Genomic DNA, 16,372 nt, shown 5'->3' with positions numbered 1-16,372 from the left:
GGCTGGGCGCCGAGGGTCGTGCGCCCCGCTCCCGACGCCGCGGATCCTGGACGCTGGAGCCAGAAGAGGAGGTTTTATTCCGCCCCGGTTTCCGCTCTTTTCCGGGTCGCTCTGACCCTCTCTGGATACTGGCCGGATCCACGGGGAAACCCGAAGACGCCGCGTGGGATTGAATTTCTGCTCACAGTTTGGGGGCTCTCATTTCTCTCTCGGACCAGAGCTGAGCGGCGAAGCCCCTGGTGAGCCTCCCCCTCCCCCATGTGGAAGTTTGGCTCCGTGGCTTATCCAAAGTTTTTATTTCTTTTCGCCTGGGGGGGGGGCACCATGGAAGTGCCCTCTTCCCGGGGGTCCGCGAGTTCAGCCGGTTCGCCCCCTGATTCCCTGGTCCGGGCGGGCCTCGTTCCGGGGGTGCTAGCCTGGCTGTTCCCTCGAGTGGGGTGATGAGTGACCTCGGGCGGGCTCTGCCCTGAACTGCGCTCCAAATTCTGACATCGGGCCCCCTGCTCCGAGGCAGTTTGGAAAGGATGCTGTGAACGTGGCCGTCCTGTGGTTGCCTCCCCCCCAAAATCCCAAACCGCTCCCCAAAGCCCCATTACCTAGGGAAGTGGCCGTTTTGAAAAAAGTAGAACTCTTTTTGGGATTTTGTGGCATGCCCTTCGCTCAGACCGGTCTTGTCTCCTGTTGGGAAAAGAAGCCTGCCTCTCCAGTCGCTTATTTCAGTTCTGGGCGCACAAGGAGGGGACGGAATTTGGGGGCTTAGAGTGAGCTCTGCGGCCCAGGGTGGCAGCATTTGCAACTCTTGGCCCAGCGTGGCGAGTTGGACCCGATCTGGGGTAGGGCAGAGGGAGGGGTTGGTAATGCCAAGGTCCCATGGTCGGCAGGCTTCCTGAGAGGGCCCGGGGAAGTGTTCTCCTATGCCGAAATTTGGGGCCTCTCTTTATCCAGTTAGCCTGGGCCTTTTCTCTCCTCTCGGGATCTCGTTGCCAGTGAGCGTGGATCTGACAGACTTCAGAGCCCTCTGCTCTGAGCTTAGCCTGGTCAAGAAGAGTGCAAAGTCTGGGGTGGCCCTGTGGGGGGGGTGGTCTGCCCCTCCCCGCCAAAGCTGCCATAAAACGGCCGAGTTTTGCTCATCACAGCCTTCCTGCTGGGGAGAAAAAAGTGGTGCTTGCCCCAACGAACTGAAATTAAAATCTCCCATCTCGCGGGGCCTAGGGCTAGGGACTGTTGTGATGTGGCGATTAATGTTGACCGGGTCTTGGGGCCACTTGCTCTGGAGCCAAAAGGCCTCAGACTCCACGCGTCGCAGCCTTTCATTTACACTAAGCTCCAATCCTCCTGCTTGCCAACCGAGAGAGGATGAGCCAAAGGATGGGCTCTCATCTCTGCCCCTGACCTTATTCCTCGGTGTTGCCTTCTGGTTCCTAAGGAGGAAGAGGAGGGCCGCCCTGGAGTGGTTTCTTTAACAGTGATTGCAACAGAAGAGAGCGATGGAACCCGAGGAAGAAAGGATTCGCTACAGCCAGAGATTGGTAAGTATTCTCAGGCATTTTTACACCCCACCCCCACCCCCAATTTGAAACCGAGTGATTATTTTGTTTCCATTTGCGAACAGACTGTGATTAGAACTTTTCAGGTGGAGGAGAGAAGGTGTATTAATACTTCATTGGGGATTTGGACCAAGTAGAGCCTCTGCGTTCATGCTGCTTGGGAAGTGCAGTCTGTAACTTCTTTAGGACCGTGAGAAATCAAAGGGTTGTGTGGATTGCAAGGAGACAAGGCTTCCTAATTTTGTGATACTGGTAGCAATAAAAACAACGATAAGTTTTAGGGTCAAAGCTGTTGGTGGGAAGCTCGTGCCTGTGTAATTTTTCGACTCTTGCTTGCCAGGGCCTGTGGCTCAGACCTGGAGAAAAGTCTGCACTGTTCTATTTTGTAAATGATTCTGAAGGGAGGAGGCGGAGTGCTGAGGACAGGTAGAATGCCGGACGCTGAGAAAGTTCTTTTTTTGAGAGGAGGCATATATGAATTAAGTCTTGTTGAACGAAATTCTTACTCAGGAATTTTGGGGAAGGAATTAGCTGGTGTGCACATACATACATGAATACTTGCCCTTTCGAAGCCCTGCCTTCCTTTCAAGGTTTCCCTGTTGGAGTTTAAGAATTTGCTTTTTGTTTTCCTTAGTCAAAGAGAGCCTTATTAATATTCGCGCTATTTACTTCAAACGTTTGGATTTCTGTTTGTAGAGTGGGAAGTGAGGAAAGCCACAGAATTGTGTGTATAACGTGAACTGTGCTGAACTGAAAGACCCAGACATTTACACTAGAGGAATTTATGGTGGTTTTATTTGGCTCTGCCTTTAGACTGATTTTGGAAGAAAAAGAGAATGGTTCTTTGCTCCAATTCTCTGATGATCCCAGCTCTTTTGGAGAGTGGGGCTGTTGTTGGTTTTAGGGTTCCTATTAAAATGGTTTGGCAAAAATAACCCAGCAGACAAGTGTTCTGGTGAGCCTTCTTTCAGAGAGCTGCCTCTTGTCTCCTCTGAATTCCCTGTGTTGACAGTATACTTCTCTGCGCTCACAAATAAAGTCTACTAGTGGTAGCGTTTTAAAGGTTTAGGATTTAGGGTTTTTTTTGTTTTTTTTTAATTAGAAACTCTTCTTTGGGAGCAGAGAGAGAGGATGCTGTAAAATGCCTTTCCCAGGTAGCCATTGCTAAGTGGGATGCATTTTTATGATGCCAGCTTATTGGAATGGTTGAGTGATTACAGAGGATCTAAGGTACCCTGTGGCCCCACCTTTCCAAGGAAAGAGCTTTTCTGCCAGCTAACACGGTCACAGTTTGTTCAAGGTAAGAGGGAACTGGCTAGGAAATCCAAGGAATCTGTGACTTCTATCTTGGTAAGGTCCTCGTTGTTGTTAATTAATGGAGATGATTACTACCTGTTGCATATATTAAGCCTTTAAGCATGTGTTTTTCTTTTGCTCAATGTGCTATTGTAGCAGTGCTCCATGGGAGGACACTATACATGTTTTAAGGATTTTTCTTACTTAGAATGTTGGGTATTATAATCTTTTTTTTTTTTCTTCTAATAGATTATTTTCATGTCTTACATTGTCCTCTGTCACCCCTCACCTCAATCTTTTTTTTTATTTTTTTAAGGGTATTATAATCTTGAAGTTTAAGACAACTGGTACCTTTTCTCATTCTATGATTACATGGAAAAAATTTCTCTCAAATATAAATCTTTTTCATAGTACAATTTTGGATCTAAGAGGATGGATGTTGGCTGCTTACTGAGTGGTAGTCTGTCTTCTAGACTTTTAATGCAAGTTCATTGCTGTCTGTATGAGTGCTTGTGTTACTGAATATTCGGGATGAGGTTAGCCCTTACTGGAAATGTTTCATATGCCCATAAAGTCAGGAACTTCTTCACTGAAAGCACTAAGAAGTTCTTTCTTATTTATCTTTGTTTCCAAAAGTTAGATTTTACATTGACTTATATTAATAGATTTTTTTAACAATGTCAGGTTTAAAGTAGGTCAAAGCTTAGAACTTCTTTTGCAGTTCGTGGCCATGGAACATAAAATTTGAAAGAGAGAAAATGACAGATTTATTAAGTTGCCTTAATTGTTAAAGTTCATGTGGTCCCATGCATTAAATAGCAAAGTGAATTGAATCCCTTATACACAGAGAATAATCTTTGTATAAGATTATTTCAGCAGTGTCTTCAGGAGTTCATCCACTCTCTGTGGCTCCAGAAAGTCCATGAACATTTTAAATTATATTATACATGTCCCCCTTTCTGATCAGGAATCTTAATATGGATCTTCGCTCAGATTGTTTTCTGTCGTAGGCAACAGCATCCAGTCCTCTGAGTCTCAGGGCAAAAGCAACAGTGTTTCTGGAGACAATTAAACCACACATTCCATACCCTTTTATTCTTGACTCTCTTTACTCCTTTGCTCCAGGTGCATAGAGACCAAGGGCGTGTGCCTTGGATAGCCTCTGGCAAGGTTTTAACACCCCAGGCACTACATAATGAGCTTCAAATACCCTAAACCCAAACTCATGGTTGGTTTGTCTCATAGCAGCCCTGTCAGACAGGGCAGAACAGCTTCTGTGGGTTTCCAAGACAGTAACTCTTCAGGAATAGAAAGCCTCATCTCTCTCCCAAGGAGCGGCTGCTGGTACCTTGCAGGTAGCTGCCCAACATGTACGCACTATACCAGGGGCTCCTTGACAAATAAAGGAGGAGATAGAAAAGAAGCACAAAACACACTATTAGACCAATTAACTGGGGTGTTCTTTGAAACCATGACCCTAAACTTCCAACCTAAGGAACCAAGTCCCATGAGGTGTTTGGTTATACAAAAGCAGTCTGTGCTGCTCCTTTCCCATCCTTGTTGTAAATAGATCACACAGCTTTTTTATAGGTGTATAACTTTTGGACAGCAGTTACAGTGATCGGCTGTGCAACCCTACCCTTAAATGTGGTATTTTCTAGCTCCCTCCCTGGTAAGCACTAATAAACTTTGTTCTCTGACATTTACTCTTTCCTGTTGTTTTACATAAGTGAGGTCATAAGATACTTGCCATTTTGTGATTGGCTTGTTTTATTCATCACTGATATCTTTGAGCTCCCCTTCATTTCTTCTGTTGATGAACATTTAAGGTTGTTTCCACTTTTTGGCTATTGTGAAGAGTGCTGCAGTGAACTTTGGTGTCCAAGTCTCTTTGAGTCTCTGCTTTTAGATCTTTCAGGCAAATACCCAGGGGTGACATTTGGGGGCCCTATGATAGTTCTGTTTTGGTGCTTAGAGGAACGGCCATACTTTTCACAATGGCTATGCCAATTTACATTCCTACCAGCAGTGTATGTGAGGGGGGAATTAGGGACTTGATGGCAGTGAGTTGGATGACTAATGACATTTCGTATCGTTTTGTCTGTTTAGTGAGCATTTGAAAGTCTTCTTTTGTGGAATGTCTGTTCAAGTCCTCTGCCCACTTTATGATTGAGTTATTTGCCTTTTTGTTATGTGGTTGTCAAAGTTTTATATATTGCTATTAGATTCTTTTTAGATGTATGGTTTTCAGAGATATTCTCCCAGTCAGTGGCTTGTCTTTTCACTTTTGTGGTTAAGTCTTTCGATGAGCAAGTTTTTAATTTTTATGAGGTCCCATTTATTTATGTTGCCTTTCAAGGTCTGTGCTTTTATTGTCCTACTCAAGTAGCCATTATTTAAAAGCTAAGTCTGACAACATTGCCTCTGAGTTTTCTTTTACCAGTTTTAGGTGTTTGCACCTTTAGTTCCTTAATCTATTGTAAATTTGTTTTGTGTATGGTTTAAGACATGGATTGTTTAATTTTACTGAAATTTTCCCAGAGCCACTAATCGAAGAGATTCTTTTACTGTCAAATGGGCCATAGATGTATGGGTTTATTTCTGCAGTTTCAGTTTTATTCTGTTGTTCTGTATGTTTATTGTTAGACTTACTATCAGGCTGTTTTGGTTACTTACTGTATCTGCATAAACTCCTGTGCCATCGAATTGATTCACATTCAAAGCCACCCTCCACAGAGTGTCTGAGATGGTAAATCTTTACAGGAGTGAACACCCTCATCTTTCTCTCCCACAGATTCTGGGGGGTTGAACTGCCGACTTTGTGGTTAGCAGTCCAACGCTGTGTAAGGTTTTAAAATGATGAAGTGTGGGTCCTCTTACTCTGTTCTTCTCTTTCGACATTGTTTTAGGTATTTGGGGGGCCGGTTGCAATTCCATAGGAGCCCTAGTGGTGCATTGGTTGGACTGATAATCGCAAGACCACCAGTTCAAAACCACTAGTAGCTTCGAGGGAGAAAGAGGAGGCTTTCTACTCCCATTAAGAGTTAGAGTTTAAATTATAGTTATAGTTTAAAAAAAGAGTTATAGTCTTTGACGTATAACGTCCCCCTCCCCCTTCCCAGGGGGACGAACTACAGTAACTCGGATGAAAGGAGACAGTGGGCAGTGTAAAATATGAAAATAATAATAATTTATGATTTATCAGGGGTCCATGAAGGTGGAAGGGTGGGGGAGGGGGGGAGAAAGAGCTGATACCAAGGGCTTAAACAGAAACAAACTATTTGAAATTGATGATGGCAATATATGTATAAATGTGTTTGATACAATTGATGTGTGGATTGTTATAAGGGCTGTAAGAGCCCCCAATAAAATGATTCATAAAAAAAAATTAAAAAGTTGTAGTCTTGGAAACCCACAGGGGCAGTTCTATCCTGCCCTATAGGATTACTGTGATCTGGAATCAACTTGATGGAAGTGAATTTGGTTTGTTTTTGCCATTCCATAGGAACCTAGTGGTTATAAATTGGATTGCCAACTTCAAGGTCAGCACTTTCAAACCAACAGTTTCTCCTCAGGTTAACGATGGGGCTTTCTACTCCCTTAAAAGGGTTACAATATCAGAAACTCATAGGGGCAGTTCTACCCTGTCCCATTGTCCCTGTAAGTCAGCATTCACTCAGTGCCAGTGAATTTGGTTTTTTCATTTGCCATTCCATATACAGTTGGGAATTGTTTTTTCCTTTCCTGTAAAGAAGTTTGTTGGAATTCTGTTTGGGATTACATTGAATCTGTCAATTGTTTTGGGTAGTATTGACTTCTTAACAATATTAAGTCTGCGAACCTAGGATATCTTTTCATTTATTTAAATCTTCTTTAATATCTTTTGGAGTCCTTATAGCAAACCAGTTGAAGTGCTAGGCTGTGAACCCCAAAAGGCTGGCAGTTCGAACCCATCTGTTCCATGGGAGAAAGATGTGGTAGTCTGCTCTGTGAAGGTTGATAGCTTTGTGGACTCTCTCTGTACTGTTGTGTTGTTGTGAGACGGAATAGATTCCATGGCAGTGGGTTTGGGTTTATTTTTTGTTAGTCTTTTTTTATTATGTAAGTCCTTTATGTCCTTGGTTAGATTTATATCTACATCTTTTCTTTTATTTGATGCTATTGTGCATTAAATTGCTTTTCTAATTTTCTTTCAGAATTCTTATCAGTGGTGTATAGAAACCCAATTGATTTTTGTTTGTTGATCTTGTACCCTGCAACTTTGCTAAATTCTGTTAGCTTGTGAACAAGAAATTCTTCTATTTTTTTTTTTAAACATTTTATTAGGGGCTCATACAACTGTTATCGCAATCCATACACATACCAATTGTGTAAAGCGCATTTGTACATCATTCTCAAAACATTTCCTCTCCACTTAAACCCCCGACATTAGGTCCTCATTTTTCCCCTCCCTCCCCGCTCCCCCCTCCCTCATGAGCCGTTGATAGTTTATAAATTGGTATTTTGTCATATCTTGCCCTGTCCGACGTCTCCCTTCACCCACTTTTCGGTTGTCTGTCCCCCAGGGAGGAGGTCACATATAGTTCCTTGTCATCGGTTCTCTCTTTCCTACCCATTCTCCCTTTACCCTCCCTGTTTTGCCACTCCCAACACTGGTCCTGTAGGGCTCATCCGCCCTGGATTCCCTGTATTTTCAGTTCCTATCTGTACCAGTGTACATCCTCTGGTCTAGCCAGACTTGCAAGGTCGAATTTGAGTCATGGTAGTGGGAGCGGGGAGGAAGCATTTAGGAACTAGAGGAAAGTTGTATTTCTCATCATTGTTACATTGCACCCTGACTGGCTCATCTCCTCCCCGAGACCCCTCTGCAAGGGGATCTCCGGTGGCCTACTAATGGGCTTTGGATCTCCACTCCGCACTCCCCCCATCATTCACTATGGTAAGATTTTTTGTTCTGATGATGCCTTATACCTGATCCCTTCGACACCTCGTGGTTGAATAGGCTGGTGTGCTTCTTCCATGTGGGCTTTGTTGCTTCTGAGCTTGATGGCCGCTTGATTACCTTCAAGCCTTTAAGACCCCAGATGCTATACTTTTTGATAGCCGGGCACCATCAGCGTTCTTCGCCACATTTGCTTATGCACCCCTTTGTCTTCAGTGATCCGTTCGACACTTCGTGATCACACAGGTTGATATGTTGTTCCATGTGGGCTTTGTTGCTTCTGAGCTAGATGGCCGCTTGTTTACCTTCAAGCTTTTACGACACCAGACGCTATATCTTTTGATAGCCGGGCACCATCTGCTTTCTTCACCACATTTGCTTATTCACCCGCTTTGTCTTCAGCGGTTTTGTCGGGAAGGTGAGCATCATAGAATGCCAATTTACTAGAAGAAAGTATTCTTGTGTTGAGGGAGTACTTTAGTGGAGGCCCAATGTCCTTCTACTACTTTAATACTAAACCTATAAATGTAGGCTCATAGATCTATTTCCCCATCCTCATATAAATATATTTGCATATGTACATGTCTTTATCAAGACCTCTATAAATGCCCTTTGCCTCCCAGCTCTTTCCTCTATTTCCCTTGATTCTCCTCCTGTCCCACTATCATGCTCAGTCCCCACCAGGATTTCAGCACTTCCTCTTTGTTACGTTCCCCTGGATCATGCCCTACCAGGTCTCCCACACCCACCTCCCCACCAATTTGGATCACTTGTTGTTCCCTTGTCCCTGGGTTTGTTAACACCTCTTCCCTTCCCCCCTCCTCCCCCTATCCCATGTCCCCCCGGAACTGTCAGTCCCGTTGTTTTCTCCTCCAGATTGTTCATCCAGCCTGTCCTATCCAGACAGGCCTGCAAGAAATTCATCTATATAGGATCTGGGCACCCTTGCCTTGTTTCCGATATCCTGGGTAAAACTCTTAGTCTTCTCTCTCTAAGTAATGGCTGTTGGCTTTTCATTTATGCCCTAAATCAAAATGAGGAATTTACCTTGTATATAAGTCTTCTTTAGGGTCCTCATTAAGACAGGGTGTGGGACTTGATCAGATGCTTTTCCTCCTCCACAGAGGTGACCAGTGCTTTTCGTGTGGACTCTGCGTGTGTAGTTATTACTTTGGGTGATTTTGTAAGGTTGAGCCATGCTTGTAACCCTGGATAAAACCCAAGTTGGTTGTGGTGCAACTTTTGGATACATTTTTATAAACTTTGTGACAAGACATTTTTTTTTTAACATGAGAAATAATTTTTTAAAAGAAAGCTAGCCAAATATCATTATTTACCTATTCATGGGGAAGCCAATTAGACTTTTGAAGATAGTATTTATCTGAAGATTGAGGTATGCACTCCAAGTTCTGTGACTAGGATGCTTACTCTGCATTGCTGGAGTTGAACTGAATAGCCAGGAAATGACAAGACTGGGCGAACACTGTTTGGCTTTTCTTAAATATATAACTTCCTACAATAGTCAGACCTTTGCAAGCTGATGTTCCTTGGGGCTACTCCGTAGATAGAATAATGGATAGAAGTTTCATTTTGATATCTGGGTAGATTTTTAGTTGTTCTGTAATAATGATGATTTATTTCTATATATCTTAAGAAGTTGAGATATAGTACTTTATTGAGAAACTCTGATAGGTACTAGGGGTAGAAGCTTTTCTGTGTTTAGTTTCAGGAGCCAAAGTGTGGCAGTCGCTTTGTGTTTTTGTCACTGCCCATGTATTTTCTTCTGGGAAGCATTCCGTATAATATCTTACAGTTTCTAAATGTGTCTAGACCATAACATTTATAATCAGTGGTCTTTTAGGTTTCTGAAACTGTAACAATCCTGAGTAATCTTTTATTGTATAGAAAATTAAAGGCAAAATAATGTATATCTAAAGTAGTGGGTACTTAAAGTTTCTATAGTATTCAGTATGATCATCTTCAATTTTAGCATGGGATACTGGAAAAGGTGATCTTTATTATATTTTGCAGTACACTTTAATATCCATCCCCAACTGTGTAGTGGGTGGGGATGGGGGTTTCAAAAATTCATGGAAAAATGGAATTAAAAGACAATAGAATTTCCCCATAGACTTTTTGAACCCCCTTGTATATTGCAGATATATTTACTTTTAGTATGGAAACAGTTCACTACCTCCTGCCACAGGTAACTATACAAACAAACGAACCAGTCAAATCAGGTATAAGAAAGTGAAGATTATTTATTAGGGTGAGGAGCTATCTGACCTGAATATTTTTCCTGTCAAGTTCACCTAATCCTGGCGCCGGGATCTAAAGGGGGAGCTGGTGGTTTCCTTGAGGATTCTGTGTGCTTGTCAATCTTTTTTTTGTTTTGCTTATTAATCTTGATGATATTAAGAGATTTTCTAAAGGATGTTATTATACAACCAGATGTTCAACTCTGTTAGTATACTTTCCGTATGTTTCCCCAGAATAGCTAACTCATATCTAATGCCAACGCATGAACCTTTGAAAAGCCCCACCTTTCCCTGGGTTACTCTTGAAACTGCCCAGCCCTTTTACAAGTAGCCCCATTTCACCTCACTCTTAAGGTTTTTCTGACCAAGAACGAATTAGGCAATGTAGAGTTTTTATTTTAAGCTATTTTCTTTTTTCCTTGTGTGAAAGTTTTGTGTATTATTAATTAGAAGAAATTATAGATGGTCTGCATTAACTTTTCCAGTTTGCTTATTTGTAATTATTTCATGAGACTTAGTCTTCCATATGTCTAGGTGGAGGAGTTCTGTAGTGATGGTTGCAGCCTGCTTCCTGATGTTATAGAAAAACTTGTTGCCTATTTTGGGGGGATTTAAAATGCAGATAATGAGTGAGCTAATTATTCTTTTGTATCAATCTTCCACAATAAACTATTTTGGGGACCCAGAATGAGGACTAAAACTATACTCAAGCTCTTTTACTTTCCCTGGTTTTATCTTGCTAAACACTAGTCACTAGCTTGGGCAACAATGGGTGATGGGTTCAGGTGTAGCAACAACTTCGTGAGGATGGTGCAGGACCAGTCATTGTTTCATTCTGTTGTACATGCGCTCGCTATGGGTCAGAACCGACTTGATGGCACCTAACAGGAACATAGTCACTACCTTACTTAGGTTTGTTTGTGTGTATCTTTCCGCTCAAATGTAAGCTCTCAGAGTTGGGACTTTGTTTTTGTTTGTGGTATATACTAGATGCTTAGAATGGTGCCTGACACAGAGAGCTCAGTATTTGCTGATATTGTTGAAAGCCCTGGGACTTTTCTTTGCTACCCATTTGAGTGCTCAGAGTTAGATGTACAGGATGAGCAAAAATCTGGACCTTCAGTCTTGCAGAGTAGACCTGAGCCAGAGGTCTAAACTCTAATGAATCAAAACTTTGCTTAGCACACATGCCAAATGAGGACATTTGCAGCATTTGGGACCATTAGAACAAACAAACAACTTTCATTAAACTTTAAAAGCTAAGTTTGAGTTTTAAGCTCTCCCTGTCTTTAGACCTCTCCAAGATTTTAACCAACCTTTAGACAATATTAGACCTGGCGGTGTATTGGTGAGCAGTTTGAACCTACCAGCTACTCCACGGGAGAAAGATGGGACTTTATGCTCCTGAAAAGATTACAGCCTCAGAAACTCATGAGGTAGCTCTACTCAGTCCACAAAGTCGCTATGTGTCAGAATTGACTGGATAGCAGTGAGATTGGTTGTTGGACAACAGTGAAGTTGCAGATGGTTGTGTGTGTTCTCAGGTTTGGATTTTGGCCGTTAAGTCAGAGAATTAATTGTACTTTGTTCATATCATGTAGTTTTTAAAAATTATTTTATTGAGGGCTCGTACAATTCTTTTTTCTTTTTTTGGGGGGGGCTCGTACAATTCTTATCACAGTCCATACTTACATCCATTGAGTCAAGCACATATGTACATTTGTTGCCCTCATCAATCTCAAAACATTTGCCCTCTACTTTAGCCCTTAATATCATTTGCTCATTTCCCCCCTCCCTCTCCCCTCGCCCTCCCTCATGAACCCTTCGTAGTTCATAAATTATTATAGTTTTGTCATAAGTTACACTGTCCGACGTCTCCCTCCGCCCTCGTCTCTGCTGTCCGTTCCCCAGGGAGGAGGCTATACTTAGATTCTTGTAATCAGTTCCCCCCTTCTACCCCACATTCCCTTCATCCCCCAGGCCTCGCCCCTCCCACCACTGGTCCTGAAGGAGTCATCTATCCTGGAGTCCCTGTGTTTCAAGTTGCTATCTGTACCAATGTACATCCTCTGGTCTAGCCAGATTTGCAAGGCAGAATTGGGATCATGATATTGGTGGGGAGGAAGCATTTAAGAACTAGAGGAAAGTTAAATGTTTCATTGTTGCTACCCTGCACCCTGATTAGCTCGTCTCCTCCCCACATATCATGTATGTTTTTACTTTCCATTTTGCAATAATGTTTTGTTGTATTGGACTTTCCTATCAACAAAGGCTAAGATTTAATAAACATTTATCAAGTGCCAAATAACCAGGCTAGGTTCTTTCATGCACATTACCTTATTTAATTCTGTGGAACAGCTGTTGTCTTTGAAAACCTTACATTTTTTAATTGTGGAAATAGAGGCTAGGGAGGGGCTATGGCTTGTCCAAAGCCACAAAGTTGATAAGAGAGTAGTTTATGGTCTAGAGCCCAACTGCCCTCACCCCAGCTCCCACATTCCTTTCTGTGTATGTGTATGTCTCTTGTGGAATATTTTATATAGAAAACAAGCTATTGCCCACTGCTATTGTAGCAAGTGTGGTCTGAATTCGCTCTCATTTTTGAGAGTCTGCGGGCAGGTGTCTGCTTAACGTCCTAAATGAGGTAGTGGTGGTGTGTACTTAGAGTTTGATTCTAGCTTATAGCAACACTATAGGACAGGGCATAACTGCTTCATAGGTAGGAGCACCTCATCAGGTGTTGCTCCCGAGAAGTCATTGATAGTGCCAAACCAAGAACCCGCCTCTTGAGATAGCTATACATATTTGACAGTGTTTGGTCATTTTAAAAAAAATGCTCATTCTTTTGTCCTCTGAACTTGGAATCTTTTGCTGAATAAAACAAAGCAATAGTATTTGTGTAGTTTTTGTTTATGTGAGACCTCGTATTTACCCATGTCATTCAAGTCATTAGTTTCTGTTTTGCATTGTAGGGGTTTTCTCTATGGTGAGAGTACTTGGTGAAAATGTGAAGTGAGCCAGTGGGGACCAAGCGAGTGGTTTGGGTAAATTCAGCGGCAGCGATGGCCTCCACCAGATAGGTAGCGAGTAGTGGAAAGAGGGCGGCCTTCCAGGAGGTCTTGCCAGCATGTTTTCTGTGGTGTGGCAGCCTCCCTCGTAAGTCCGTTCTGGGGACAATGCTTGGGTAGCAGGATGAAGGTAGACTTGTTTGGGGAAGCACTGTTGACAATGTTGGGAACAGATCTTAAACAACTTTAAAGGCCAGGTATGAATAATAGGGAGCCATTAAAATGGGCTTGAAAAGGGCAGTAATTTGACCAAAATGGTGTTTTAGGAGTAATATTGATGCAGTTTAGGGGAAGTATCTAGAACATTGAACTAGATTGCTTTTGAGGTGATAGTTACCTGAATTCTAGGGCAGTGCTTCCCAGAGTGTGGTCCCCTTACTAGCAGGTTCAGCATCATCTGGGAGCATACTAGAAAAGCAGCTGTGGACCCGAATGTTCAGAACCTCCGGGGCTGGAGCCCCTACTACGGTCTATCTTAAACAAGTGACTAGGTGTCCTGCAAAAATATTGAGAATCGTTGCCCTGCGATATCAACACCAAACCAAAATCATTGCTGTTGAGTTGAATCTGATGCTGTGGGAGAGGGTAGAACTGTTCCTGTGGGTTTCTGAGACTGTAACTCTTTTCTTTCAGCCCTGAGAAAGAAATGGAAAGGAAGGGCTAAAAAGGAAGGGCCAATGGTCAGGGCAGTGAAGGCTAACCAAAGTTGGTCACTTCCTGGGCAGTAGCATGATATGGTGGAAAGGATGCTTAATTGAAGATCTTGAGCTCTGAGTTCTGATGTTAACCAACTTGTTATTAAGAGAGTTTGATGTGATTTCTGACGCTTTTGGAGGCACAGGCAAACTGGATCAGAGATTAAGCTGTGTTACCAGCAAGACCAGAAGGAGATAGACATATATCTTTAAAATACATATGATATATATATTTTAAGGGGAGGAAATAATCCAGGTGATAGTTTTATATAGTTGGAGTTGTTAGCAGATTCCTTTAAAACGGATTTTCAACAGGGGAAATTTTGTCCTGTAGGGAACATTTAAGGATCCTGATCTGCTAGCCACAAGATTAGCAATTCAAATCCACCAGCTACTCTGAGGGAGAAAAAGGAGGCTTTCTGTGCCTGTAAAGATTTATTAGCCCCTGAAAGTCTAGGGAGCAGTTAGTTCTACTCTGTCCTGTACAATTTCTATGAGTCAGAATCAACTTGATGGTAGTAGGTTAGGTTTGTTTTTGTTTTTGAAGAAACATTTGGCAATATCCAGGGACATTTTTGATTGTCAAACTAGGGGAATGTTACTGTATTAAGTGGATGGAGGCTAGGGATGTTGTCGAAACATCATGTAATGTACATCCCACAACAAGAACATTAACTGGTCGAAAATGTTACCAATACTGAGGTTGAAAAAGCTTGATTAAAGGAAAAGATGAATGGGCTTCCAAAAGTTTATGGGGAAATTCCATTATGTTTTCATTGTATTTTTCATGAACTCTACAAAGCTCCTCATGTTCAGCAGACCCAGGCTGATTTCGATAATGGGTTCAAAAAGGAAGACTGGACAGTGCTCCTCCTGGTGCCCGTGGAGTCACTTGATTGCAATCGACTAGATGGCACCACCAACAAAATGCATTAGATGGTTTCTAACCATTTCTGTCTAGATTATCTGCTGGTCACCTCAGGTTTTACATCTAACACAGAACACCACAGCGCAGTCTCAGATTGCTACCCAGGGCTTTGCCCAAAGTGTAAGCATAAAGCTCTTTTGTTGTCGTTGAATTGTCACAAAACTAACTTTATGGTCATGGTAAATCCTTAACCCAATTAAAGATATTCCTATTCCTTTTCACATCTCTTAGATCAGCTTAAGGAGACCCGGTGGCATAGTGGTTATGCAGTGGGCTGCTAACTGCAAGGTCAGGAGTTCCAAACCAGCTGAGGGAGAAAGATGAGTCTTTCTGCTCCTGTAAAAATGTCCAGTCTCGGAAACCCACAGGGGCAGTTATACCCTGTCCTACAGGGTCCCTATGAGTTGAAATTGACTCGATGGCCATGAGTTTGTTTTGGAAGATCAATGAACTTCAGGAGTCATAGTGAGGTACGCACTGGGCTGTGCAGGAATGGCAGTTTGAAATCACCAGCTGCGTCTCCAGAGAAAGAAACGAGGCTCACATAGAGATTCACAGACTCAGAAACCCGCCAGGGCAGTTCTGCTCTGTCCTATAGGGTTGCTATGAGTCCCTATCAACTCAATGGTAGTGAGTTTGATTTTTATGGTTTTTACATTTGAGTTAAGATTCACTTATTTGAGCAACCTAAGTGAATAGTCACTGTTTTGAGATCAATAGTGAAGTTATAGCAGTACCCTTTAGATAGTCCCTTTAGAGGATGAGAAAGGAAGGAGCTAAGAGCTGTCTCACTGATGTGAGTAAACATGAAACCATCACAGGTTACTCTCTTAGCTGAACACCCAGGAACCTTTCCTGGTAACTCTCTCGTGGTCATGGTGCTCAGCCCAATCTTAATCTCTCTCTTTATATCCATGATGTGTGAGATTAGGAACTCTTTTGTGTCAGGGCAGTGATCGGACCAATGTACTTTTGTTTCTGATAATAACCTCAAAATCTACATTCTTAAGTATAGCCATCATTTGTAGTTTTAAGATGGGGGCAGGAGTTGGACTGCTAATGGCAAGATCAGTAGTTTGATATAGCTTTATGCTCCTGTAAAAGGGGCAGTTCTACTCTGTCCTTTTTTACTCTGTTCTTAAGGTTGCTGTGAATCATCATGGACTTGATGGCAGCAACTTGGGTCTTGCTTTATGTGGGAGCAGTGATGTGGTACAGTGGCAGAATTCTTAACTTCCGTGTGCGAGACTGGAGTTTTATTTACGGCCTGTGACCTCATATACAGTCAGTACTCACCCTTCAGTGGAGGATTGTGTGTTGCTCTGCTGCTGAACAGGTTTCAGCAGGCCAGGAAGAAAGGCCAGGTAAACCACTTCAGAAAATCAGCCAATGAATGTAGGCCACATGTATGTGCACGTAGCTGTATTGATGGGCATGTGCATATGTCTTTGTGCTGCATATGCATTCAATATATATAGTAAAACACGTAAGGGGCACAGCTCCAGATACTGACTAGAATTATTGAGTAGGCCGGTAGTTAGGTATGATTTTGGACCTCAGGTAGAACTGCTTGGCATACACCTGGATTTCAACATAGATGGTAATGGGACATTGGGTAGACATAATGTGGTCTTCAGA

General features: G+C 42.6%; 1 protein-coding gene across 1 annotated transcript in view; it reads left to right on the top strand.

The window, feature by feature from the left end:
* The first annotated feature begins 68 nt into the window (after positions 1 to 68).
* KDM2A (lysine demethylase 2A) overlaps positions 69 to 16,372 on the top strand; it is a 107,212-nt gene continuing 90,908 nt past the window's right edge. Inside the window, exons 1-2 of the mRNA XM_004713575.2 lie at positions 69 to 239; positions 1,427 to 1,529. Of these exons, the coding sequence (XP_004713632.1) occupies positions 1,488 to 1,529 (42 nt within the window). The 5' untranslated portion in view covers positions 69 to 239; positions 1,427 to 1,487. The remainder of the gene's footprint in view (positions 240 to 1,426; positions 1,530 to 16,372) is intronic.

Source organism: Echinops telfairi, unplaced genomic scaffold (assembly GCF_000313985.2).
Source record: "Echinops telfairi isolate 266 unplaced genomic scaffold, ASM31398v2 ScPeMD7_7417;HRSCAF=8455, whole genome shotgun sequence".
NCBI lineage: Eukaryota > Metazoa > Chordata > Mammalia > Afrosoricida > Tenrecidae > Echinops > Echinops telfairi.
The sequence above is the reverse complement of the archived record's forward strand: the minus strand, read 5'-3'. Positions and strand labels throughout refer to the sequence as shown.